The following is a 27592-nucleotide window of genomic DNA, read 5'->3' on the forward strand; positions in this document are numbered from 1 at the left end:
ACCCCCGAACAACAACAAACCAGACGCGAAGGAAAGCCTTCCAAAAGCAACCTCAAAACCCACCCGCCTCCCGGCCCTACAAAGCGCCACAAGCTCACTCACTGCTCCGGGTTATCTCCATCCCTGCAGACCTGCACCAGCAACGCCGAAACGAATCGCTCCCAGCAACCGCCCTTTAACCTTTCTCCGAGGATCACTTCCGGGGCCACATTCGGCCGCCTGCACTACCGGCTCACAGTATCGCACGCAACGTCACGGAGCCCCAGCGACGGAAGGACCGAGGAACCATCTGCGTGGCCCGGATGTGATCGCCGAACGGCTGGCGGTAACCATAGAAATGTCAAGGCCGCGTGAATCTTTGGTTAGCATTAGAAGAGCAGAGTCGCTGTTGGCCTGAGAATGATCAGGATTTTTGTAATCAGACCGCTGAGGTCTTTGGAATACATAGAACGGACAAGGACAGCAGTGAGTGAGATTTAAAGGGGAGCCAGTTAGGCAAAATAATATTATTATGAGCACTGCGGAGCCCTGCAACTGGATCTTTATGAAGAGCAGTTTAACATTTTCTTTGAAACGTAATGCCAGCCACCGAGCCCATACCTTAGATTAGAAAATACTCATTTATCGCTTTTTTCAAAATATATAGTGGTGCTCACACTCTCTTTTTATTTTTTTAAGCACTCCCACTCCAGAGTTATGTTAAAGTTATGCAAACTGACTAAATCACCATTAAATAAAATCAACCTAAGGGCCCATTCTACATCTATGGGAAAAAATGCTTAGTAAGTGATGCCTTAAATCTGTTGCAACAGTTTGCTATTGTGAATTGTGTCAAACTGCAGCCAGGAAGACATTCACAATCCTCAAAAGTATAAATCAGGTACAAAAAGAAAACCTTTTTTTAGAGAAAAGAATGTTCTAGAACAAGAAGTTACTGCATAAATCTCCAGGAGGAAAGGGTGGGGAATGCATAAAATGAATTCCCAGTTGAGGTGGTAGAGGCAAAAACAGTAACAGAATTCAGGAAAGCCTAGGATAACCTCAGAGGATTCCTAGTGACAAAGTGGTGAAGGGGAAGCCAGGGATCAGCTAGGGATAGAGAACTTGTACTTTGTACAGTTCTGGTCGCCGCATCTCAAAAAATATATAGTTGCAATGGAGAAGATACAGAGAAGGGCAACCAAAATGAAAAAGGGGATGGAACAGCTCCCCTATGAGGAAAGGCTGAAGAGGTTAGGGCTGTTTAGCTTGGATAAAAGACCACTGAGGAGGGATATGATAGAAGTCTTTAAAATCATGCGAGGGCTAGAATGGGTAAATGTGAATCGGTTATTTACTCTTTCAGATAATAGAAGGACTAGGGTGCACTCCATGAAGTTAGCAAGTAACACATTTAAAACTAATTGGAGAAAATTCTTTTCCAATCAATGCACAATTAAGCTCTGGAATTTGTTGCCAGAGGATGTGGTTAGTGCAGTTAGCGTAGCTGGGTTTAAAAAAGGTTTGGATAAGTTCATGGAGAAGTCCATTAACTGCTATTAATCAAGTTTCCTTAGAGAATAGCCACTGCTATTACTAGCATCAGTAGCCTAGGATCTACTTAGTGTTTGGGTACTTGCCAGGTACTTGTAGCCTGGATTGGCCACTGTTGGAAACAGGATGCTGGGCTTGATGGACCCTTGGTCTGACCCAGTATGGCAATTTCTTATGTTCTTATGTCCTAGTTGATTCCTGGTCTCCTCACTCCTGGAGGGGTGAGATGGGATGGACTGGATGGGCCTAATGGTCTTTGACTAATCTTGTATTCTATGAAAATGGTAGGAACAGGCTTGGGAGGTTGAAGTATTGCAAATAACCTTCCATTCCCCTCTAGAGCAGGCAGGAGGAAATGTGATAAGGACAAAACAAAGGAAACATGATCTAATGATACTGCAAACTATGGGGTAGCCATAATGGTACCAGCAGGTTACAACTCCCTACAAACGAAATCAGGTCAGTGCCATCAGACTGGTGATAGCTAGGTACTGTCCAGCAAGACCAGTCAACAGCCTTGCTAGTTTTTGGCAACTGTTTAGATTATTACAAAGCTTGGCGATAGGACATGGGTGGGCAGGGTGTTGAATTAAGTATGGCATCTTAATACTAATGTAAACAGGATGATAGAGAACTAATGAAGATGAAAAAAACTGACTTGGATAAGAAGTGATGTTCTACAAACAGTCAAGCTTCTATGACTGACAGCTGAGTTGTAATCTTACAGTATGATACAATTGGGCAGACAGGATAAATCAATTGGTCTTTTTCTATCATGATTTACTATGTTCAAAGATCATACAGCCTTAGAACTGTCATTTCCTTTAAAAGGGAAAATGTATCCATGCTTGGAGGGAGGAGATGCAGAAAGCATCATAATACAGGTGCTATGGCTTGCAAATGACAGACTCTGACACACAGAAGGGAGTTGGCATTTCCAGGTACATCAGTTAACATGGCCAGGTTCTTATGGGTTAGTGTGGTTCTGTGAATTATTATTTTGTTTAGAATAGATAAGGTTCCAGGTCCAGTTCTACAGACTGAAGAAAACTCGTGTTAATTTCTATGAACCAAAACGGAACACTACAAAACGCTGATGCTAGTGAAAAAGGCCAACATCAACATATTAGCTAAAACTGCTGAGAACTGTCTATAGCTCCGTGTGCACAGACCTTGCAAGGCCACATTCCTATTCTTTCCAAAACAATCAGAGACACATCTGTTTGTAAAGGCAAAACACAGCCTGGTTGTAAAGTTAGTGACTCTGTCCAGAGCGCACATAACGTGAACCCATGAGTGACAGGGATGATATCATCCATGACTAGGGATAAGAAAAGACATGAAACAAAAGAGGGAAACTTCAAAGGAGCTGCCCTCCTTACCATCATGAAGTAGACCTCGGTGCTGACTGATCACCTGACCTCCCTGCCCATCTGATCTACAAGAAACAGTTTAGCCAACTGCCAGTCCTAATGTATTGCTTGCAAGAATATTAAGTAGCAGAGCCTTGCTTTCTGTTTATATAGCCTATCTCTAACGATCCCTAGTACATGCAAAGTATCTATATTTTCTATAATTATATCCTGTAATCTGGTTACTTTAATGCTGTAATTTGTAGCATTTTTATTCCTTATCATAATATATTATTTTGTATGGGTGAATGTCTTGTTTCCAAGAATTATTTGGTTTCATTTGCAAATCTGATTGCATATTTTGGCATTGTTACCACCCTTATAGCTATTTCTCTTTTTAAAACTGGTAACAAGGTGTCCTTTATGCAGGACAGTCTGTTTTGTTAAGAAGCTGTCCTATGTCCTGCTTAAGCAGGAACAGTATACACAATTGTCCTATTTCCCCAATTTGGCCATAAATAGAAAAGAAACCGGGCTGTATTTCATATTAAACACATGGGCAGATCTAGAATTGTTAAAAGAAGATACAAATAGTATGATACATCTTCACCACCCCCTCAATGCACGCACACACACCACTGTCATCTTCCTTTCTACCTTCTCTCTCCCCCTGCCTTTTGTTCTTTCCTCAATTTCTTTACAGTGGATGCATAGAACAGGCTCCCAGTGGAGAGATCTCTGAGAGAGTGATGGGAATTGTAAAGCTAAATTAGATAGATGGATAGGAAGACTAGATAGTCCTCAGTCTTTTTCCGCCATCATGTTTCTATGTATTAATATTGACTTTACTTTGTGCATACTATAAACAGTTTGCATAAATCAAGGATGCGTCATCCAGTGATTATAACATCTGGCTCCTGGACAATAAAGTTGCTTGTTTTTATTTTCTAACCTGAAAACTTAAAATAATATATACGACAAAGAACATGAACCCAAGCAGCTGATAATGGTATGGTTGAACTGATTTTTTACCTCTACTAGGCCATGAGAAAGATGCTTGAGAAATTAGGAATTTTCTCCAAGGAATAGAACCAGATAGGTAAACGCTCTACATGCAGCAGCCATCGCTCAGAATTATATTTAGGGACCTTCATTTTTGCTTTTTTATTTTTTTAATTTTCCCAGAAATGTATCAAGGTTTTTATTATGACAAGAACAAAAACTGGAGAAAATCCATGGAGAAAGGCGATTTATTATTTTTCTGGGTAAGTATCAGAAATTATTTTGGTGGATAGAAGCCAGGACAATAAAACAATATTAAGCATCTTCTCCCACCCACCCAATCGGCAGCCTCCCTAGCTCTACTCCCATCCCCTAGCATGTTCCGTTCTTTACCCATGTCCCCAATCTTCTTTACCCTCCATTGCAACAGTTATCTTTCTCTCTCCTTCTGCAGCCTGCTTTCTAAGGCTCCCATGTTCTTCAGTACTGCAATTCTTTTTCATAAGGCCAGGGAGCCTACCTGGAAGTGCTTCTGGTGGGCGTGGCCTACTTCAAATGCTGCATTGGTGGTCCCAACCTGCAAGCAGTTTGGCTGCTTGGTGGGAGGGTGAGGGGGGGACTAGAAACAGCACATCAGTGGCCCTGGAATCCTGTTAGCTTGTTTTTAGTTACACCCCACCTGGATTTTTCAACTTTGTTCATTTTTGGAACTATACCCTAAAATGAAGATACTGGAAATGTATTTTTTCTTCTGCCTTTCAGGGACTGTAGGTTTTTCCCTGTCTTCAGAGGGCTCACAAAGTTTGTACCTCAGGCAATGCAGTGTGAAATTACTTACCCAAGGTCACAAGGAGTGTCAGAAGCATTTGAACCCTGGTTTCCCTGGCTTGCAACCTGCTGCTCTAACCACTAAGCTACTCCTTTGGTCAGGTGGCAAAATGAGAACACTTTTTTAATTGTCAGTAGATAGACTTATTCTGTGTAAGATTATCAAATGAAGAAATAAAATGTATGCTTCATGAAGGTAGCATTTCTGTTATTCTAAGCTAAAGAAAAAGTATGAGGAATTTATTGTATTTTGAAAAACCTCAATTTTATTGAAAGACTACATTCCACAAAGCAACAACATCATTTTATCTACTGTTTCTTCCTCTTTTGGATTTCTGTCCAAGTTTCTTTTCTTTATCCTAAGGCGTTTTTATTAATAAATACTTGTCTGCTCTGGCCACACACCCCATTTGGAGGCATTTCAGTCCCCTTGAATAATATATTGAACCTGCCAACCCAGGTTCCTGATCACCATACAGCAGCATTCTAGAACTGTGGCAATGTAAGAAAAAGTTGCACAAACATTTTTGCTGGAGAAATTAAAGTAAAAAAGGAAAACAAAAAATAGCACAACCTAAATATGGTTTTCAAAACACATCTGTACTGTTACTTTATAAAAAGGTGACCTCCCACCATCAAGTCTTACTGCCATGTCATCCTTCCTGGCTCCTCAGTTTAAAAGGGACTGTACATCACCTCATGTGATGTGCTTTGCTAGATCAGTGGTTCTAAGAACAAGATAGTAAAAATGGGGTAAAACAGGGCAAATCTAGTTTAAAAATGCATGTTTTCCACTTTTCTTGGTGCAGATACCAGACTCACTTTGGCATATAGCTACTGTTATGCCTAGTTTTTCTAGTACCATCATCACGTGGCAGCGTTTTTTGTATTAGAGACAAGGCAGCTGTTTTTTCAAGGTCCACTTCAGAATAAAAGTCTGTTTGGTGGGTTGGTGTCCATGAAAGGGTAGTAGGGCTTTGTGGTGTCTGGGGATTGTCTGAGTCACAACTACTCTCCAACTCAACTTGTATATAATTAAGCTGGTTGCTTTCTAGGTTGGGCTTCCTAATATCAAAGTTAAAGCATATAGGAGAGCAGTTCTGCTGCTTCAGAGATTCACAGCCAGAAGAATTTTTCAGAAGGCTATGCCTTACATTCAGACTACTGTCATTAATATACAGAGGTGTCACCTGTCCAACCCCATATTTTACTTCCAAAACAGCTGGAGAAGATAAGTCATAACTATTCAAGGTGGACTTCATTGGAGCTATATTCTGGGAGTCTGCGCTACTAACTGATACTAAACAACTTTTTTTGGATCGTGGGGGAGGGAAAGGGGATGAATTAATATTCGCATTTCCCGTTCTCCTAAGTAAAGATGCCTCTCTGCATGCATCGCTGTCATAGCCAGTATCCCAAACAGTGCAAGTAGAATCACTATTGGTCGTCCTACATTCAGTGGTCTTCAGTTTGTCCTTCTCCATATGGTATCCAGGAGAAAGTCGTTGGGAAAATGTGATAGACTGGAGATCAAGAACTAGGCAAGGATCTGCAGTTTCTAAGCAGCCCTGTGTTCCTGAAATAGGTGGGCCTGATTCCAGAGGTAGATGTGATTTCTCTTTCCCATTTTTTCCTTCCTCCATATTGGCATAAATCTATAAAAAAAAAAAAAAAAAAAAGTCACAAGTAAAGAAAACTGCAATTTGTTATAATATAGAATACTGCAAGTTTACATTTTAGAGAGAATACTGTCAATGCAATTCTCATATGTGGCAGACTGGGCTACTGTATGAACTTTCATTATCAGATAGTAAAAAATTAAACAATAAGTCATTTTTTTCTCTAGAGTGGCTACAAGCTGTGAGACAGCAAAAATTATGGTATGACCTACTCAAGTTGAAAGCCTCAAAAAGCTTGAGTACTGCTGAAGCAATGGTGGGTCTCACTACATTTTAGAATGCTCATCTCAAAGTTTTTTAATGCATGTCTAAAAAATGAATAAACGCCACCTACTCCTGTTATTGGGGTCAGTAATGGGAGAGTTGATGACAGGTTTTCACTTCCTATCGGATCAAGTCTTTCAGAAGCAGCAGCAGCAGCAAAGGACCGATACCTTCCACACTGATAGGGCAATGTTGGTGCTGAAAGATGAAGAGCCAATAAAGCAGAAGGAAATTAACTAGAGCAAAACCTGACATCGACACTAATTTTGATTCAGCCCAGGTTAGTGAAGAGCTATAACGCAGGTTTATTCAAGAGCCAGGGCCTTCATGTTCCTTACACAAAGGCAGGAGATCCACAATGAAAAAATAAACGTAACAATGATATTTAAGTTGTACTAGAAATTTGGAAAAATAGCTATTTCACCAAGGGAAGCATTCATGTGACCTATGTTTATGGATTATCCTGGAGTTTCTTGAGATGTGTGCATATGTCCCCAGTACCAATATCCTCCAGAGTCAAGGTTTGGAAAACTGTTTGCCATCAGCAAATACAACAGGTATTTTAAATGCTAATAGTATGCCCGACTAGAAAATGCATAAAATTGAAACAGATGGAGGAGTCACATGATGCAATGAGAGCGTATGGACATGTTCTTTGCTAGCTCATGGTCCCCAGTCCCCATTGTGATAAATAAGTAACTCCAAAGCAATTTTAACTGCAGTTCTACTCCTGCACCAAGACTTTAAACCTGTGTGGACTTTATTGGAAAGGTCAGGTGTCTGCACAGTGTGGTTTATGGCTACTAAAACTCCAAGGAGAAAGAAAGAGAAAACTAAGGCCACTAACAGTAAAATGGTGGATGTTGTGCACAATTCTCCATCTCCGGAAGCAGAGGAAGTTAGAATAAATGAAGTTGCAGCTGTAGTAGTTACTGTGCTAGAGGATAAATTTAACAATATATATTCTAAGTTCGATGACATGTATGCTTTACTTACTGAATCAGGCAAGCGTGCACAGGAGGTGGCCTTGGTGACCGCGAACAAGGCCTACAGTCAAAGGCATGATTTTTACAATTGATCAGGGAGAAACAGGCAGAAAAACTTGAGGTCCAGAAGAAGCAATTTACACTTAATAGGCTTACAAGAGCTGATCAATGCTAGCAGCTATATTAGAACTGTGGCTGCCAAGTGCACTGTCTCCGAGTGATTAGCGTGGCGATGTAAAGGTGGAACAAGCGCACAAATTGAAATTAAAAATGTGCACAGGAATAAACCTTGTCCTGTGCTTGCTAAATTTTTTAACTTTGTGCTAAACTGGAAATACTGCAAGTTTATTTAAAAAAAAATCAGGCTGTTACTTATTAGGGAGCTACAATCTTAATTTTACAGGATTTCCCAGCAGGGGTATTAGCACAACATAAAACCTTCTCTTCTGTGTGTGCAAAACTTGCCTAAATCAAAATTCTTCTTGCATGATTTCCAGCTAAGCTCTTTGTGACTTGAACTAATAAGACTACCTTATATGAACCTGCTGAAAGACCTGAAGCTTTCATGCGCAGTCTGGAACCGAATCCAACAAACTGAATATTTTGGGTACGATAACCATTAATAATATGGTCAGTATGTACAGTGAGTGAAGAATGACTGTGATCTTTTTAGTGGGCCCAACGTGCTCCTGCAGGGGTTTTTCATTTGGTTGCCTCTGACGCTTTTTGAAGAGCCAGGAGATTGGTTTATTGGCCCAGCTGCGTACAGAAAGATTCACAATCAAAATGTATTTCTTCTAATCTGTTGGCCAGCCAGCACACGTTTAGCACATTTTGTTCAAGTCAGATGTGTACAAGAATATAAGGTTTAGGTGCAGAAAACAAGCCATTATGGAAATTATACTGGTGTTGCTATTAAAATGACATTTAACGCTGAAATAAAGCATCTTTACTATGAGAGCCTGTACTGTGGCAGCCATGTTGCTGCGTTTGCATATACCTATGTGCTTAGGGGTCAGAGATTTTTCTTTCCAACCCCTTGCGCTCTTGTTCTATTTAAATAGTTTCCTAACGCCTGCCATCATACAGTTTTGTAGCACTTTAACATTTGCTTCTCTGATTTTTTGTATTGCAGATGACACTCAGATTGACTTGACTTACTGATACCATCTTTGAGCACTAGGTGATATAGAAGGGCTCTGATATGATATTTTCTCTCTAGCTTCAGTGATCATCATTTCTTTGACTATCAAAAGAATGCTCTCTGACCTGCATGGATATTATTGATTTTTAAAGTTTATATACATATAAACTCACTCACACACAAATGTTTTATAGATTGCTGACCTTCATTTCTTGTCACGGGTTTTGGGAAGTGGGGTCCTTACGCATGCTACTTGGTCTCTTGCACCCATGGTAGGATGTCTTGTTTTGCTCTTGATGTTTGTTATGGCAGGAAGTTCTCAGAGGGGGAAAGGGGAAGAGGAAGGGTTTGGCAGATAAGTTTGGGAAAGTGGGACGGGGGGGGGCGAGGTTTAGAGTGGGTGGGGATATTTGACTGAAAGGGGGGAAGTTCAAGGGTTTACTATGGCATGGCAGGATGTTGATTCTCTTAAAGTTGCACTATGTATTACATTAAGTTCACTGCAAGTACTGGAGTATATTGGCCTAGATTTAGGCTGGGAGAGTCAGATGTAAAACTTAGCGAAAATTATAGTGGACAGGCCGGCAGCCGTGATTCCACTGCTTTGTCAAAGGGAGATTCTCTGTCTTTAGTGTATTCTGAATCATTACCTCTATGGAGATTAGCAAATAGAAAACTTCCATCCCTTTTATATTTAGTTTTGTCATGAAAACAGCCTTTGACCAGATGAACTGGATATGTTTGAAACCTTACAGACAATAGGCACAGAAGGCTATTTTATGTCCATGTCCTTTATCATAATATTGCAGTGTTCATACTAGTAAACAGTACAAAGTCAGACATTTTTACATCACAAAGGAGAGTGCGCCAGGGCCGCCCTTTGTCCCCGTCCCCCCTCCTTTTCCTTCTATCTTAGAAACCACGTCTAAAGAGAATCCGGGATCATGATAAAATTATGGGAGTACCCAGACAATCAATCATCGCTCTCGTTTAAATTAACTGCTTTTGCAGATGACATTTTGATTCATATTCTTGAGCCACAATCCTCTCTTCCAGCTCTCTTAGGTGAATTTTCAGTCTATGGTGACCTAGCAGGCCTAAAATTAAACCTAGAAAAATCTGAGGTCCCGCCAATGTTAGCCACTAATAGAGATGTGTGGTCCAGATCTCCCAATTCAATGGTCAAACAAGTAATTTAAATATTTGGGTATCTGATTACATAGAGACCCATCCAAATTACAAACAATTAATTACCAATTACTACTAGCATGATCTAAGATGACTTTGCAGAACTGGATGGGCTTTCCTTTGTCCCTATCTGATAGGGTAAATGTTTTCCAAATGATGCTCCCCCCCCAAGTGGTTGAATCTATTCCAGACGATAATTATGTTTTTATCAAAAAATGAGGTATCGGAGATTGAAAAACTTATTCATCAATTTCTTTGACATCTAAAGCCACATATTGCTCTCTTTGCTTTTAGAATTGCTACGAGTGGAGACTATTTGTACCGTCAGGCAGTTACACGTATAAGGCACCATTAATGAATGGAACCGATAGAATATTAAGAACAACCTGCTCCTATTAAGACATATGCGTACTGCGGATGAATTTTTTGAAATTCCTTTTGATTTCAACTTTGTGTTTATAATTAAGCCCCTGAGGCAGCCACTCAATGTGGCGAAACTCGGCCAGAGTCGGGCATCTTTTATAAAATACTACACGTCTCCACTATTAAAGATTTGGAAAAAACTTTTTTGTGGCATCTACTTCTTTGTTGTTTCCAATGGGTACTTTGGGACATCAGTTCTGATCCGGTCCCCTTATTAAAGGGCTTTGAGGTAAAGTGCAGAGGTATATCAGTAGTATAATGGGAGTGCTGTTACCATTGGAGGTCTGCATTTTTCTTTTTGATGAGATGCGGAATACCATTTTTAAAGACATATATTAGACAGTGGGGAAGGAAAGTGTTGCTGCTAGCAAAGAAGGCGGTCTTGCAGAAATGGTTAATGCCGAAAGCCCCCACACTATCACAATTGTGGATTGCTCTACATCACCAATGTGTTATGGAACAGCAGCTCGAGAAAATAGATTTGACTATTAAGCACAAAACATTTTTTCAAAAGTATGGGATTCATAGTTGCACATCATTACCACACAGAGCACAAGGTCTAATCTTAAACACTGTGCAGTAGGCTCAGAATAGGGCCAGATGCTTTTTATTATTCCAGAAGCTTAGAGTATATATTTCTCTCTGCCATATGATCAGTACCTAAGAGAGGCGGGTGTGGAGAATCTTCTTGTTAAAAATAATGTTGTTGACGTTTGTTGCACTGGAGCTATAACTGCTCTTTGTGCATGGGGACGTGAAGTACCCCAGTCGCTTTGTGCTGATGTACTGTATACTCTGCTCTAATTCTAACATCAGTAAAAACAAGATCTGAAGTAAACTGAAACAGATCTCCTGTCAAACATGACCTACTAGGAGGAAACAAACTTGCAAATACTTGTTTGTTTGTTTTATTTATTTATTTATTTATTTTTTATGAACTTTTAATATACCGACATTCGTATAACACATCATACCGGTTTACAATTAACTCAAAGGATGGAAAGGAAAATTACATTGAACAGGGAGCGGGGAAAACAGGAGCAGGCAAGGAGGGAGGAGAGGGGAGTAGGGAGCGGGTGGAGAAAGGGGGAGAGTAAAGGAACAAAAGGTAAGAGGAGAGCATGGAAAGTAACCGTTTTGTTGATCCCTATTTACATGTCAGCTGATCACATTAACTGTAAAGGACCTGAACATCCCAGTGCTTTTATAATTTAAAAGGGATATGCTGGTTTAGACAGTAAGCCAGAGAAAAATGGCACCACCACTTACTTCTCATAGCAGGAGATGTCCTTGGAATTTCTGACTCGGAGTCTTGAATCATACTTATTCTGTTCTTTTGCATGAAATTCTGTACCCTATTAAACAGCTCTTCAGCCTGATCACACCTAAAACCAAATATCCCTGCAAAGCAGAAATAAAACCTTACTTCATGCTACCAAAGCACTGGTGCCTATTTCTTACAAATGGGATAATCAAAGTGGAAAACAATCTGACTGCCTTTCCAAAGCTAATGGTAACATTTAATCCAAGGAATCCATCCAGTAGGAAATAAAATGCTCCCAGAAAATGCGAAAAAGTTAGAAAAAAAGATGCACCACAAAATTCATTTTTATGCTATGGACACACAGTGCAGAGAAAGGACATGATCATGGTGACTAACAGAGCTGAGCTTAAAAGGGTATGGACAAATTCCTGGAGGAAAAGTGCATAAACCATTATTAGCCAGGTAGACTTATCTCCAGGAGTGAGCAATAAGAAATGGATTTATTGTTTGAGATCTGCTGGGTACTTGTGACCTGGATTGGCCACTGTTGGAAATAGGATGCTGGGCTTGATGGACCTTTGGTCTCTCTCAGCACAGTATATCTTATGTTCTTATATGAATTCAAAACAGTTTCCCCCAACTATTGCATGTAGAACCCAGCAATTTTGTTTGTTATGGACTGATTTACTCATTTCCCCAGAGACACAGAATGGGGAATTAGTGTTACTAAATCAGGCCCTTAGAATGGTTAAGCTCATCTCCCCCATCACACAATGAAAATACCTAACGCCTATGACTGTAGAGTAGCAGAAGGAGCTCTGGTTCATGGCCTCCACCTGAGGACCACTGCTGCAGTGACCGAGAAAATATAAAATATGGAGAAAATCCCTAGGTTGTTACAGTAAAGACTCATTTCACCTCCAGTTGAACTGGAAGCCCAGAAAGAGCAGGAGGAAATGTCCAGATCGAAAACAACAACAACAAAAATAATAATAATAATTTAGCTATTCATGAGACATCACGCTTTCGCCCCTTGCTTAATGCCAGACAAAACCAGCATCCAAGCAAGGCATCTGTCTAAATCAGCCTGTATTTAGGGACATATAATAAAGACAGTCAGACGTACATACCTTCTCCAGTCTGACATCGTTTCCCACATACAAAAGAAAAGAGTTTGGAGTCATAGCCAAAATGGATTAAACTTTGGTATGGCCATTTCACCAAATCACCTCTTTTGGGATGAAAAACTATATCACTTCTTGTCAGTTCCATTGTACCAGGATACATCTTTCTGCCATCATCATTCACATTAGTGACCTTTAATATAAACAAGATTTACACAAATGAACTTTGCAGCACAAGTGAGCAAATCAATCACTGGCCTGAGAATGAATTGTTCCTACATAGTATTAGACATTGTTTTAGATGTTGCTGGTATGGGCAAGACGGCAGTTTTTATTTATTTAGTATAGTTGTTTAGCAGCTAATAATATAACATTTTATATGCTGATGTACTTTGACCAGGGTGGGAAACTGTACAAAAAATAATATTAAGAATGACAGACAGAAAATGAAAAGTTTTTAACTTGACAAATTAAGCTGTGTTTCTCATTCCATGAAAATTGTGTTATAATGGGGCTTGCAGCAGAGTGACAGATTTAACAATCAACTTTCATTAAGCCAAAAATCTATTAAACTCAGAAAACCATGGAACCAACTTAAAACAATTTCAGATACAGTAAAACCACAGAAGTAGTGACTACTCACCTTAAATATGTCTTCTGTGTCATCTGGGCCTTTGTTCTTTTCTGAGCAACAATAACTGATACCCATGGCTTCTTTAGAACATTATAATCTTCAAGGAATCATTGTAAAGAAAAAAAAAGTGTTTAGTGCACATAAATTAGGCTATGCCCCAAAAAGTAAACAATATTTCATATGTTTCTTCAGGTAGGTTCCCAAATCATTAAAGTCTGGGAAAGCCTGAGGGGTTGATCACCAGGATCCTCATCACCCCCCATTTGCAACACTTGGAGACACGGACACTCATCTCCCTTGCCCCAGTAGAGAATGGCTTAAGAAGCAAGTTGGTGCTGCATGTATTCACTCACATGATTTTTCTGTGTCACCTTTGCTCAGCTTGCTTACACGTTTTCTATTGCTGTTACTGTTCAACTTTACATCTTAAAAATTAAGCCAGGGTCTTTGCAAGGGCTGAGCAAGAAAAAGGAGAGTGTCCTGGATACCACAGCACATGCACCTGAAGCAGCAGGGCGCTGCTGATGGTGACCTTTGCCCAGTGCCGTTCTGTCCAGTGACTGCCTTGCATTAAGCTGCCCCCTTTCTGCATGCTTCCTGGTTACTAACAGGAGTCAACAAAACCGTTTCGTATTCCAAAATGTTAATTTCTTTATCTTTCTTAATTCAAGATGCATTTCTAGTATGATAACCACATCTGGTAGAACTAAGCCCCCCCCCCCCCCAAAAAAAAAACCAAAACAAAATGAATAGGCGTTATAACTGAAGCAGCATTAGCCAGATTTCTGGAAAAAAAATGACATTGGTTGTTTATGGGTTCTGCTACGTTCTCTGAATAGGAAACTGGTGCGGCTTGAGGCCCGTATCAGCAACCAGGCCCGAATTTAGGCAGAGGCAACTGCCTCTGGTGCCAAACTGTGATAGGTACCAGAGTGTTACCACTGCTGCCTTGTCTCTGGAGCAGCAATTCTGCAATCTGGCAGCAACAGCAACAATTTTGAAAAGGAAATTCAGTTTGGGGCCTCTGGCTGCCTATCACACACTTAAGACCCTGCGGCAGCCCTGCCTCCTTGCATGGGTTTTCGTAGTAAAAGGAAGTTCTGTGTGGGAAGAGGGGGACGGACCACCGCAGTGTTGTAAGCATGTGACGGGGGGTTGGAGGCCCCATGCTGAATTTTCTTTTAAAAGTTGTTGCTGCTGCTGGATGAGGCACAGTGCCCTACCCATTGATTCATTCAGGAAGGGGAAAGACCCCTGCTCCCATTCCTACTGCCTATGGGCACACAAAATCTAAATTTGGCTCTGTTGGCAACAAGGTGCTCCAACCCCTATGAAAATTTGGCACTGAAGGCAGCTGCCTATATCTAAATCCGGATGGCCTTAATCATTTGAGATGACAGCCCATAACATTTGATCTCCCTTCTTCCCAGGAGGAAAGATATCTTGCTTTTTAGTTAGGCAGCAAGATACTGGCACCAAAGAAATCAATTATGAATCTATGTGTATATATTCTTGGTGGTGTCTGTTGTGGGCCTTGCATTTTGTGCTGTTGCACCAATGACTGCGAAGAGACACTCTCTGCAGTCTACTGCGCATTCTTTGCAAATACTGCCTGCTAGCATGCTCTTTGCACAACAGAACAGCTTCAGACAGCACAGCGACATAGCTAGACAAAGGCAAGCTACAGTCATGGAGGCAAGGGGATCATGAACTTCCTCCAGGGAATTTCGCTAATGTCAGATAGTACAGGGGTCAGCAATTCCAGACCTCACGTGCCACAAACAGTTCTGGTTTTCAGGATATCCACAATGAATAAGCACGAGAGAGTTGTACTTGATGGATGCAGACCATGCAAACATGGTTCATGCATATTCATTACGGATATCCTGAAAACCAGACCAGTGTGCAGCATTCAAGAACCGGAGCTGCCTAACCCTGAGCTAGTAATATCTTTTGTCTGGGAAATGAGACTGCAGTACCAGCAGTGTCCGCAAGATGTCCATATCTTCTATTATAATACGAGGCAGGATTTGCCTGTCTTGCACGTGGGTTCACATGTTGAGTCAGGTTGCAGGATTCTGGCACCCGAGTAGGCTGCATCCGCGACCGGAGCACCAATAATGTGGGGCAGCCAGGGAGAGTGCCATGTCAATGGTGAGATACAACAGGAAGGTAGGACCAGCCCAGTGGCAAAGGCTGTGCACTTCCATGCAGAAGGTCTCTGGTTTGACTCCCAGATCAGATCCAGGTTGGCTGGAGTTGGAGATTCTGTGCAGGCAGCATTCAAAGCCTCAGGGGTGAAGGAAGGGGGGCAGAGGTCATCAAGAAGTGGTGGCTAGCTTTACAGCTGGCGATACTGGGCTCCAGAAGGAGCCTTGGTGCATGCCTTCTGGAAAAAATCCCCAGCTAGTTGTGAGTGAAGACTCGTGGCAGCAGAATCCCAGCCCTGGCTCTTACTGAGCTGGAAGAGAAAGGAGAAACTACCAGGCCAAGAGCAAAAACCAGGAAGGCACATTTATTCTCCACACACCTGACGCTTCTTAGTTTCGAGCATACCTCTCTAAAACCATTTTTTTTTTTTACAAAAGGTAAAGAGACCTGTGAACTAATGATGCTCATTACTGCCTCTAATGTTTGACAACTTAGTTTATTTTGTTTTGTTCTCCACCATGTTATGACCCACTGAATCTACTCTAACATCTGTTCAATTTGTGGCAGTAATTATTAAAAACAGACAAACCAACAGCAGGACATTTAGGGCTGAGTTTGTTGTTTTTCCCTCTCCTCGGGGTTGACCAGAGTTTAAAACCTGAGGCTTCTACAGTTCTCCACTCTTCCACCTTATGAAGAAGACATTTTATTTTATTTATTTTTTAGATTTTTATATTCCCCTTTTTGCACTTTTGTCAAGACTTGATTTTTGTTTAAAATGTTTTCCTCCTTTCTTGCACCTAAAAGACTCTTAACACTAATGTATTTTAATTTAAAAAATGATACCATCCAAATCTTTATTTAAGAGCTTTCAAATGGTCACCCCCTCCCCCCACCCTTTCACAAGCGAGCACAATCAGAGCATTCCTCAACTCACTGCAGCATCTGAAAATCCAGATTCTGCTACTGGGGAAGCGGTTAACCTGTAAGGCCCAGGGGATCACACTTCAGGGTTCTGGCACTCCTTGGTAAAGCAAGTCAATAGTCCAACAGTTTAGTTGCAGGGACACACCAACACCCCTTTACTTCACGTAACCAACCCACTTAGTGCCTGTAAAGACAACACAAAAGAAAAGAAATGTCCTCTTTTTTTTTTTCCAAAAACTGTATATACTTGCAACCTGCTAGCAATCAGCAGTCCAGCAGAACAGTTCAGTTGAACAAAACGGTCCAGATACCATTAGCTGTGTTCCGAAACAAGAAATAAATTTTACTGAAGGCAAATCAAATTTCAGCAATATAAAAATGTGAAAAAACGCAATAGTTCTCTGATAGCAACAGACTCAAAAATAGATCAGACACACTCCTTACACAGCCCCAAACACAAAAATGCACCACTTCATGCCCCTTGAGTGGATGAATAACAAGAGATTTTGGACTTCCCTTTATTCTGGAAAGGTCTCTACTCTTCAGATACCCCCTCAGGAATCAGGAATCCTCTTTCCACTCTCCAGCAATATCAAATACTTGGCTGTATATATGGTTTTCCAGACAAATCCTCTTTTCCTGTAAAGCTTAGGAAAAAGAAATCCTCCAGATTCCTTTTCCTTGAACTCACCTTGGAATTCGTCTCCAACCAGGTACGAAAGCAAGAAAAGAGACAAGGTACCTCTCCTATCCCTGGAGTCTAGAGAAACACAGCCTCCTACTGCCTCTCCTCAGCTCCTGGGTGGCCTATTTCCCCCTCTTTATAAATGTGTATGACAGACCCATCCTTTAGAGGACAGACCTTTGACATCAGTCAAACTAACCAATACACTCCTTGAACCTCCCACTGCTGGAACGTTCCTTTCTTACTCTATGGGACGATGAAGCCAGCCCTATAAAATGTTAGAAGAAATGTGGTTGTTGACACTACTATTTATAGAATGTTTGAATCCAGCAAAAATTGCATATTTTTTTCTATATTCTTATAGAATAGTTAAATCACAAGCAGATTGTGATAAATTGCAGGAAGACCTTAATTGGGCAATCCAAATGGGGCATCCAAATGGCAGATGAAATTTAATGTGGATAAATGCAAGGTGATGCATATAGGGAAAAATAACCCATGCTAGAGTTACACAATGTGTGGTTCCATATTAGGTGCTACAACCCAAGAAAGAGATCTAGGCGTCATAGTGGATAACACATTGAAATCGTCGGTTCAGTGTGCTGCAGGAGTCAAAAAAGCAAACAGAATGTTGGGAATTATTAGAAAGGGAATGGTGAATAAAACTGAAAATGTCATAATGCCTCTGTATCGCTCCATGGTGAGACCGCACCTTGAATACTGTGTACAATTCTGGTCGCCGCATCTCAAAAAAGATATAGTTGCGATGGAGAAGGTACAGAGAAGGGCGACCAAAATAATAAGGGGATGGAACAGCTCCCCTATGAGGAAAGACTAAAGAGGTTAGGACTTTTCAGCTTGGAGAAGAGACGGCTGAGGGGGGATATGATAGAGGTGTTTAAAATCATGAGAGGTCTAGAACAGGTAGATGTGAATCGGTTATTTACTCTTTCAGATAATAGAAAGACTAGGGGGGCACTCCATGAAGTTAGTGTGTGGCACATTTAAAACTAATCGGAGAAAGTTCTTTTTCACTCAACGCACAATTAAACTCTGGAATTTGTTGCCAGAGGATGTGGTTAGTACAGTTAGTATAGCTGTGTTTAAAAAAGGATTGGATAAGTTCTTTGAGGAGAAGTCCATTACCTGCTATTAATTGAGTTGACTTAGAAAATAGCCACTGCTATTACTAGCAACAGTAACATGGAATAGACTTAATTTTTGGGTACTTGCCAGTATTGGCCACTGTTGGAAACAGGATGCTGGGCCTGATGGACCCTTGGTTGACCCAATATAGCATGTTCTTATGCATGACAATCCTTAAATAAATCAAACAAAATAAATTATTCTAATGTCTATAAAAGATTAAGATTTTCTCCCACTCCCCAAAATTGCCCTTTGAGGTGCTTTTAAATGTTCCTATCAGTGATATTAAACCTGTGAGATTTCAGAGTAGTACTTTCACATACATGGATTAAAATAAATTAATACTTTAATGTTCAGATTAAATGAATATGATATTTTCATAAACTACATTTATATACCTGAGAACACCAGCATTTAATTTAAATTGCAAGGTCTCTGAAGACACCAAGAAAATCTCTGGGTGCCGATGCTAATCCCTATGTGGTCAATGTAATAAGGTACATAAGAACTTAAGACGCTGCTATACTGGGACAGACTGAGGGTCCATCAAGCCCAGCATTCTGTTTCTAACAGTAGCCAATCCAGGATACAAGTACCTGGCAAGTACCCAAACATTAAATTGATCCCATGCTACTAATGCCAGTAATAAGCAATGGCTATTCCCTAAGTCAACTTGACTAATAGCAGTTTATGGACTTCTCCATTAGAAACTTCTTCAAACCTTTTTTAAACTCAGCTACATTAATTGCCTTTACCACATCTTCTGGCAAAGAATTCCAGAGCTTAATTGTGCATTGAGTAACAAAGAATGTTTTCCAGTTTGTTTTAAATATGGTACTTGATAGTGCACATACTTTAATGCTGATGTAGCAAGAATTTTTGCACACAACAATGTATGCACAGATTAGCAACCTCATGCAAATTCTATGCTAATGATCCTATTAGCTAATACCTCCTTTTTTCTTAGTTCTAGAAACTTAATTTCTAGTCAGAGACGGATGGAAACTGTTCCAGTACCAGGACCTGTAGTTGGGACTTTATGCACAGAAAATATGATTTATATTCATAAAAAATGTTTTCTGCCCTGAAAGCATTTTTGTGTGCATAAATATTTTATTCTCAGAAAATATGCTTTGTGAAAAGTATGTTTTTCTATGCATAAGACTTTTATACCCACAAAAGTGCATGTTTCTGTGCACATAAATTATGAGTCCTAGAGATTCCTTTTTGCTGCCAAATTAAACTGTGTGCTTAACCTATGCAAAAGGCTGAGTGTGCTTTTTAACTCCTGATGCATTTGTAAACCATTTGCTTACTGCCCGAGTTAATGTTTTTTCCAAGTGGGTTACAAAAAAAAAACTATGCTGAATTTCAGAGGTTTTATCCCGTTCTTTTTTTTATTGGATCCTATGACAGGCTAAAGGCAGGCACCTAAACCTGATCAGCTGTGGGGACTGGGGAGCCAGAGGAAGACAGGCATTAAACCATCAGCAATAGCAATGGCTAATTCTACCCGAGAAGAAGATTCAGAGGTGGAAGGAAAGGAAAGAAAGTACTGGGGTTAGGCCTTGCGGGAAAGCGGGGTGGGTGAGAAGAATGCTGGCATCAGGCCTTTGCGGGAGGCATAAAGGATAATAATACTCTGGTCAAATCTGGGGAAGAGTGCTGGGGTCAGGCCTGGGGAGAAGACAGCAGAAAAGGGCAAAGTGCTGGAATTAGAAAGTGTCTGGTTTGGGGGCCAGGGGAACGCGCTGGCGTCGGACACGGGGAGGGCCTCCCAGCTGATCTACACCAATCCCAGGGTGACTAGAACTCGTTACTTCCCGGGTATGCGGATTTATCACATGAATACGTTTGTTTGGCTCCGGGTCTCACGGACAGTCAATCCTCTCTTCGTCCCACTGGCGCCAGGAAATCGCTCTCTGATTGGTGCAACGTGAGCGGCAGTTTAGCGCCGGAATTGGCGTGGAGAGCGGCTGGTGCCGGAAGTGACGTGTTCGTTGCGGAAGTTGCTGGGCCGGGTAGGTTTGCTGTGGTGATGTTGTCACTGAGAGGTCAGGTTCCACGGAGGCCGGTGCTCTGACTTTGCAGGAGGGATGTCTTTCCGCTTCAGTAGGAGGCCTGGCAGTAAGACGCGGAGGCCTAATTAATTCCAGTCGCCCCGCCCGTCCCGTTGCCCACGAGGCGGAGGTAAGAAAAAGGCCGGCGACTCCGAGGACGGGGCGCCGCCCTCACTCGGGCTTCTTGGCACCGGTAAACAAACGCGCCTTGCACGGGCGGCAGTGCTTGCCGTCTCGCTTTCTGCTTCTCCTTGCTGTAGGGGTCTCAAACTAAACCGCGTGTTTCATAATGTGTTTCTTCAGGATAAATCACAAACAAGGAAGTGGGTGGTCTTCAGATCACTTCGCGTGGAAATGTTTTTGTTTGTATTATATTTGCGCTCAAGTGTGTACAAACCACCATCAATAAGTTGTAAACAGCTTGTTTGATGATAAAGTGTTAGGTGTGGGTGTTATTTAAACAGAAACTTGACGTATATTCCCAAAAAAGTGAGCAACTGGAATTTTTTAAGCTGCTATACTTTAAAATGTAATGAAACTGCCCTCCCTAAGATATTGCAACATTTCTTACAACAGCAACTCAGCCACGTGTTCCTCTGTTTCCTGGCATCCTCTGACACCTCCCCCCCAATCACAGCTGCTTTGACTCTTCAGTGTCTGTAAAGAACTAGGAATGACCAGAATAATTCTTGGTCCACCCTAACCCTCAAATTATAGGAAAAATGGCTTTTATTAAAAACAATATTTTTCTGCAGTGTAATACTGTTTTAGAACATACTTTTGCAAAAGTAACGTTTCAGACTTAGTTTTTGCTTTTATGATTTCTCTGATAGCAACAATCCATACAGAGTACATTAACTTTTAGTTTATATGTCTGCTACCATAAAGGAGCTCTGTTTATTCATGGTTTAGCATGGAATGATATGAAAGACCAGGTGTATAAGTGATGTGATCACGTAATCAGTTCTGTTCTGACCTTTGCTTTACTCTGAATTTTGCAACAGTATAATGTTCTACTTAGACGTAGCTAATGCATGAGTGCTAGAAATAGGGGTATTACTATTTATTGCAACATATTTACTAAATTGTTTGATGCCTGGAGAAATGCTGTTTTTGTCGCACCTAACAGAAACCTGAGCTATTTGCATCTGTGATGTAGCATGTTGCTGTAATAAGTTGCTTTATAATGTAGAGTTTGCCTACCTATTTGCTGAGGAAGGGGCATAGCAAAAAGAAGACTTAATCATATTTTTTTTTAATAAAGTGTATATAACTCCAGAACCAGAAGGATACTGGTGTTTTTATGTTGTGGCACACTGTACTGAAAAAAGCTGAGTTATAGCATCAAGGTAGGTATTTTTGGTTTATCAACAATCTGGAATCCTTAAGCAGTGTACCATAACATGACTGGAAAGAACAGGTTCCCATTAAGAAGGAACTCTGCTCTGTTCTAAAAAAAATGTCTGCACACAGGTTTTATTAAAATCGAGCATTCCTTCAAATAGTAGATCAAGTAGATTTTAGCACAGAGTGTTCAAGTGTTCGCATAGCACATTGATGAAATAAAAGTTGTACATTAGCAACTAAATAGTTTCTTAGCTAACTATAATGGTCACCTTTACTGAAACTAAATACTAAATAAAAACCAAAACAACTCACGAGAATGTAAAACAATTTTTACATACAAAAAAGTATGGAAAAGAAAAGTCTTAATTACACCATTGTGTATACTGAGTAACTGGTATACTATAATTAGATATTTGCACTTATTTATTTATTTATTTATTTAGCATTTTTATATACCGACTTTCCAATAACAGAGTTACTGATCAAATCGGTTTACATTTTAACAGTAACATTGACAAGTAAATGTCTTACAATGAACAGGTCGATATAACTTGGATAAGTATATAAGGGGTTAATAACATTTTAAAAGATACGTTGCCTAATGTAGGCATGAGTGAGGGAATCAGTGCCTAATGTAGGTTAAATAAACAATTGGTAATTATAAGATTGGGATATGATCTTTGACTGGCAAAGTTTACGTGAGCTCTATAGATGATCTGAATAGCTCATAATAGCTCTCAAGTGGGTTTCCACCGAAAGGATCATTGGCATGGATGCTCCGCAGGTTGCTGCTATGGGAATGCTTGGTTGAATAGCCAAGTTTTGAGTCTTTTTTTAAATGTATAGGAGCATTGCACTGATCTGAGTTCTGGTGGGAGAGTGTTCCAGATTTTAGGGCCCGCTGTGGAGAAGGCTCTTTTGCTTAGTGCTGACTTCATCGGTAAAAAGAATATTTGGGCAAACTGAGCAGAATAGCATATCCTAAACATTAAGCCTAATCTTGTTTATAACTCGGGACCTTCATTTTTGGTTGTTATTTTTATAAATTTTCCTGGAATTTATCAGGGTGAATTATGACAATAACAAAAACAGGAGAAAATCAGTGGAAAAATGACATTTTTCTGGGTAACTATCATAATTTATTTTGGTGTATAGAAGCAAGGACAATAACATAGTATTAAATATATTCTCCCGGCCACCCACTCAGCATCCCTAGCTCTGTTCCTATCCCCTAGCAGGTGCTTTTCTTTCCCAAATCCCCAATCTCCTCCCCCCACCCCCATTGTAACAGTTATCTTCTCTCCTCCTCCTCAGCCTGCTTTCTGAAGCTCCTGTGCTCTTCAATACTGCGCTTCATTTTTGTGGGGCCAAGGAGCCTGCTTGGAAGTGCTTCTGGTGGGTGTGGCCCACTTCAAATGTTGCATTGGTGGTACCAGTCAGCAAGCAGTTTAACTGGTGGTAGGATAAGGGGAGACTTGAAATAGCATATCAGCGGCATTGGAGCATGAGCACTTTTGCTGGGGAGGGGGGGGGGGGAACGGACGGACTTGAAATGCTGCAGGTGTTTTGGCCTGCACTGGCTACCAGCAGTTGCTGGAGGCTTTAAGATGATACATCGGTAGCTCTGGAGCTGCTGTTTAGTCAATCTAAAAAATCAGGGTGAAAATTGGTTTAAAACAATTGTCACTTTTGGAAAAATCTGGGAATTTATGGGTGAAAATCTGTTTAAACTGACAATAAAGGACCCTATTTATAACATACAGAAATATCTAGAACAGCTTGAGGCTTTTGTTATGTCTAGTGCTTTTATCACGGGTATGTTCTCTGATAGTGGAATGGGTTGATACAGATTTATGATAGGCTAGATTTTGTTTATCAATTCTGTTTCTAACTTCTAATTTTTAAACTCTATATAGGTTTTTGTTCTCTTAGAACCCTTGTCCAGATATGCATCTCATACGTTAGCTTGATTCATTAAGGAACAAATGCATATTGGATAAAGAGTATATAGTGATGCTTCTATATATGGTACACTGCTAGACTTACCAAATCAATCCATTGAGGGCATTGTTTGATATATATATAGTGCAGAATAAATATGATTAAGAACTGAGCATTAACCTTCAGAATTAAAATTTGTCTAATTAAAATTAATTAGAAATTTTAAATGTTGGTAATTTGTATACTGCTGGAGTGATGGTGATACTTTTTTTTTTTTTTTTTTTTTTTAAACAGCATCAATTATGCCGTAAAGGATTTAAGACTCCTTAACCAGAAAGTTATTTACATAACCAGTCTTCAGTGAAGATATACGATGACAGAAAGTGAGACATCAAGGGACTCACCAGTCACACGTATCAGTCGCCAGATTTCTGCTTCTGAGTTCTCTTGCCATTGCTGTTATGATATTCTGGTGAACCCTACAACCCTGAACTGTGGGCATAGCTTTTGTAGACACTGTTTGGCATTATGGTGGCGATCTTCAAAGAAGACAGAATGCCCAGAGTGCAGAGAAAAATGGGAGGGATTCCCAAAAGTCAACATTCTTCTTCGGTAAGGTTTCTTGTGACCGTATTGCGAAACTGTATCTGAGTGATGCAGAATTCTTTTATTTCTCTTGAGATCTACTGTTTCATAACTTCTTTAATAAGTGAATTTGCCTTATTAACATGACTTGAAATTGCCAGTAAATTTGGTAATAAGTTGTTAAGTATTTAATTTTGTATTGCTTTCCTGATCAGAATCCATTCAATAATATTCACAATAACTTAAATTAATCCCCCCCCCCCATACATTAAAACAACCCATGTTCCCAACAACAAACCATAACAGAAGCAGCAGTTTGTCACAAAATAATCCACCTTTCTTGCAATTCTGAACTATCCACCCTTTGGAAAATGCAAAGTTTTCAGCTTTTCCTAAATGCCAAGTAATTCAGTTTTTGCCTCAGTTGCACAGGAAACCCGTTCCATTTTAAGTGCTACAATTGAGAAAAGCCTTCGATTTTGCCTGAAAACTCTGCACCACCCTAAAACAGGTTCTGTGTGGCCAAGATGGAGATTTGTATGCAGTATGAGTTTCATACGCGTCTATAGTTTCTAAGATCTATGCACTGTGATGAGGCAGAAGGAGATGCCCAGAATCATCTGTGCAGCCCTGGGAGTGTATCCCCTCTCCAGCCCCATAAATGCTCATGTGATAAACTCAGTATTCCAGCATGGTCTAGTCTTGATTCCTTGGGAGAACCAATATCCATTCAGGCAACATTGGGACTCCCAGAGCTTGAAGCAGTGCTGAGCCCAGAGGAGTGTGCTCATCCATCGTTGCCCAACCAACCTCCTGCGACCAGTGATACCCAGATGTTGCCTGTGAATGAGGTCAGATGCACTAGCACTGCAGTGGTGGATACCACTAGAGCAGTGAGAGGATTGAGATCACAATGTTGGAGTGAAGCTGACATGGTTGCTGTTCCGGAAGAATAGATTACCTTGGAGGAGATCTGGAGCATCAGTCCATAGAACAATCATTGACTGGCCACGTTCAAATGCTTTCCAATCAATTTCAGAGTTCTGGTAATTCTATCTCATTGATTCTAAGTCGGTGTGAGTTGGCTCTTAACTTGGATAAAATCATAGAAAAGGAGCAGTGTTTAATTGAGGACAATGTGGTGCTTCATAACAAGTTGGAGCAGTTAGATTGTACAGAAACATAATATGGCTAGAAGTTGGGCATTGTGGATTTTATAAATTTTCTATGTCTACTTCTTCCCCTGTAGCTCTTCTTAAGTGTTATTTTATGGATATATTGAAAATTTCCAAGAATGCATGTCCTATTTCCAAGGCTTATTAAATTTCTTCACAAATGAGAGAGGAAATTGAGTGACCAGGTGCATGTCCCCTGCTTTTCTTTGATTCCCTTGATATGTCTGCAGCCTTGGGAAAGGAAAACTGAACTAGTAATAAGGTCGGCTCTCATTGTTAAGTTCGCACTTGAGCCAGATAGGGAATAGTTATTAAAATTGTTTTTCTGATATAAGGACTCTGTACTTCAGCTCTACAAAACAAGTTGGGTTTTTTTCTGATGTGGCCAGGTAACTCAGAAGAAGAGGAAACAATTTTGTATATTGCAAGCCCAGGTCCTTTAGCTTGGAGGGGCTTTTTGGTTAAATTATCCCTGCAAATTTGTGATTATCAAGGATGGATGTATATTTTTGTGATCCTTCCCAGCTTACTGCTTTCTTGCATGCTAAGGAGACCTCTTGGTCCCCTTGCCAATTTCCTCTGCCTTTTCAATAGATGGATACCGTTGTGGTAGTATTTTGGTAACTGTTAGTGCTTAACCTCAATGTTACCTTGAGCTGTTTGTTTTGTAAGCCATGCCCCCATATTTGTGGACTGTTTTAAGTACACTGTTAGTGTGACCTTTTTTTTTTTTTTTTTAACTCTTTGTTCCTATCTCCTTGTTTTTTCGTTATTAATGGTGCAGTTTTTTCAGCAAGTGTACACTTCTTTAAAACTTTTGAAATTGATACTTTTTTTTTTTTTAATTTCCTGGCTAGATTTGTCTCCAGTGGGGATGGTACCATTCCAAATGGGCCATTTCCTCTAAATACTTGAAAAGTAAGTGACAGGATTTTAAATTGCACTCATGCCACAGTTGGGAGCCAGTGAAGTGTTAAGCATAGAAACATGACAGCAGAAAAAGACCATCTGCCTATCCACATAACTAACTGCTCAGCTGTACAATCCCTACCACACCCATGCTTTCTCGAATTCAGATACTATCGTCACCTTCATCTCTATTGGGAGGCTGTTCTGTGCATCCACTACCTTTTTACACAAAAAGTACTTCCATACATTACTCAGTTTGTTCCCTTTAACCTTCATTCCATGACCTCTCGTTCCAGTCTCCTTTCCATTAAGAAAGACCTGCCTCCTATGCATTAATACCTCTGAGGTATTTAAATGTCTGTCTCACATCTCACCTTTCCTCTAGGGTATACTTGTTTAGATCTTTGTCTGTGCCCGTATGCTTTACAATGAAGATGATCTGAACTGACGCCATCCTGTTTATATCCTTTTGAGAGTGCAGTCTCCAGCTCTCTACTCAATATTACAAATAAAGTCTCACCAGGAATTTATATAGGGACAGTATCGCCACCTTTTTTCTGCTAACCATTCCTCTCCCTTTGTATCCAGGCATCTTTCTGGATTTTTCTGTCACCTTATCCACCTGTTTGACGACTACGATCATCCCCAGATCTTGCTCTTGTTTTGAGTATAGAAAATTTTTAACGCCTAGAGTTTACCGCTCTCTTGGGTTTTTGCAGCTCAAATGCACGGTTCTGCATTTTTTAGCATTAAATCTTAGCTGCCAGACTCTAGACCATTGCTCAAGCTTCGCTAGATCCCTCCTCATTGTTTTCTACACCTTCCTTTCTACCCTGTTGCAGATCTTAGAATCATCAGCAAAAAAAGACAAACCTTCCTAAAAGTCCTTCCATAGTATTGCTTACGAAAATGTTGAAAGGAAACTGTTAAGACTGATCCCTGAGGCACACCACAAGTATTGCCCCTTTCCTTGTGAACTCCATTTACTATTACCCTTTGTCGCCTCCCACTCAACCAGTTTCTAACCCATATCAAGGGCAGGCAATTTATTTATGTCATCTATCAGAGGGGAAATCTAAATACACAACATTGAATGCATTCCGCTGATCCAGCTCTTTGGTTATCCAGTTAAATAAATTAATTAGATTTGGCTGCCTCGGATTCTGTAATCCATTGGATTCCAGAAACTGTACTATCCTCCATTTTAGTGGCAATTGCATTAATTTGCTCACCACAGAGGTCAGA

The 27592-nt window shown here is 40.4% G+C and overlaps 3 protein-coding genes and 1 long non-coding RNA gene across 11 annotated transcripts in view; 2 read left to right on the plus strand and 2 right to left on the minus strand.

Moving 5' to 3' along the window:
* Window positions 1-253, minus strand: part of PARN (poly(A)-specific ribonuclease) — a 185307-nt gene extending 185054 nt beyond the window's left edge. For all 3 annotated transcript variants that reach the window (XM_029576561.1, XM_029576560.1, XM_029576562.1), the window contains exon 1: window positions 103-253. In XM_029576561.1, coding sequence (XP_029432421.1) covers window positions 103-121 — 19 coding nt within the window. In that variant the 5' untranslated portion in view covers window positions 122-253. The remainder of the gene's footprint in view (window positions 1-102) is intronic.
* On the plus strand, window positions 203-10529 carry LOC115075791. Of its 3 annotated transcripts, none has more exons than XR_003852604.1 (5): window positions 203-325; window positions 4071-4150; window positions 4650-8251; window positions 8780-8827; window positions 10271-10529. It is a non-coding gene; the product is annotated as an uncharacterized LOC115075791 (long non-coding RNA). The 3 variants fall into 3 exon arrangements; XR_003852603.1 differs by having other exon boundaries at window positions 226-361; XR_003852605.1 differs by lacking the exon at window positions 4071-4150 and having other exon boundaries at window positions 241-361; window positions 8142-8251.
* Window positions 4962-20209, minus strand: LOC115075789 (fibroblast growth factor receptor substrate 2-like). Of its 2 annotated transcripts, XM_029576563.1 has the most exons (7): window positions 16510-17532; window positions 15401-15882; window positions 13431-13518; window positions 12794-12980; window positions 11669-11800; window positions 6729-6856; window positions 4962-6370 (listed from the first exon to the last, which is right to left on the minus strand). In XM_029576563.1, the coding sequence occupies exons 3-7, from the start codon at window positions 13494-13496 to the stop codon at window positions 5534-5536; spliced, it is 1350 nt and encodes a 449-aa protein (XP_029432423.1). In that variant the 5' UTR covers window positions 13497-13518; window positions 15401-15882; window positions 16510-17532; the 3' UTR covers window positions 4962-5533. The 2 variants fall into 2 exon arrangements, with proteins under 2 accessions (XP_029432423.1, XP_029432425.1); XM_029576565.1 differs by lacking the exons at window positions 15401-15882; window positions 16510-17532 and adding an exon at window positions 20183-20209.
* A 19-nt stretch (window positions 20210-20228) lies between these two features.
* Window positions 20229-27592, plus strand: part of BFAR (bifunctional apoptosis regulator) — a 33109-nt gene continuing 25745 nt past the window's right edge. Inside the window, exons 1-2 of one of the 3 annotated variants that reach the window (XM_029576568.1) lie at window positions 20229-20351; window positions 23973-24290. In XM_029576568.1, coding sequence (XP_029432428.1) covers window positions 24052-24290 — 239 coding nt within the window. In that variant the 5' untranslated portion in view covers window positions 20229-20351; window positions 23973-24051. Of the gene's footprint in view, window positions 20584-23972; window positions 24291-27592 lie in introns of all 3 variants that reach the window. The other 2 variants (XM_029576567.1, XM_029576566.1) reach the window with 2 other exon arrangements.

Source organism: Rhinatrema bivittatum, chromosome 14, assembly GCF_901001135.1.
Source record: "Rhinatrema bivittatum chromosome 14, aRhiBiv1.1, whole genome shotgun sequence".
NCBI classification, from domain to species: Eukaryota; Metazoa; Chordata; class Amphibia; order Gymnophiona; family Rhinatrematidae; genus Rhinatrema; species Rhinatrema bivittatum.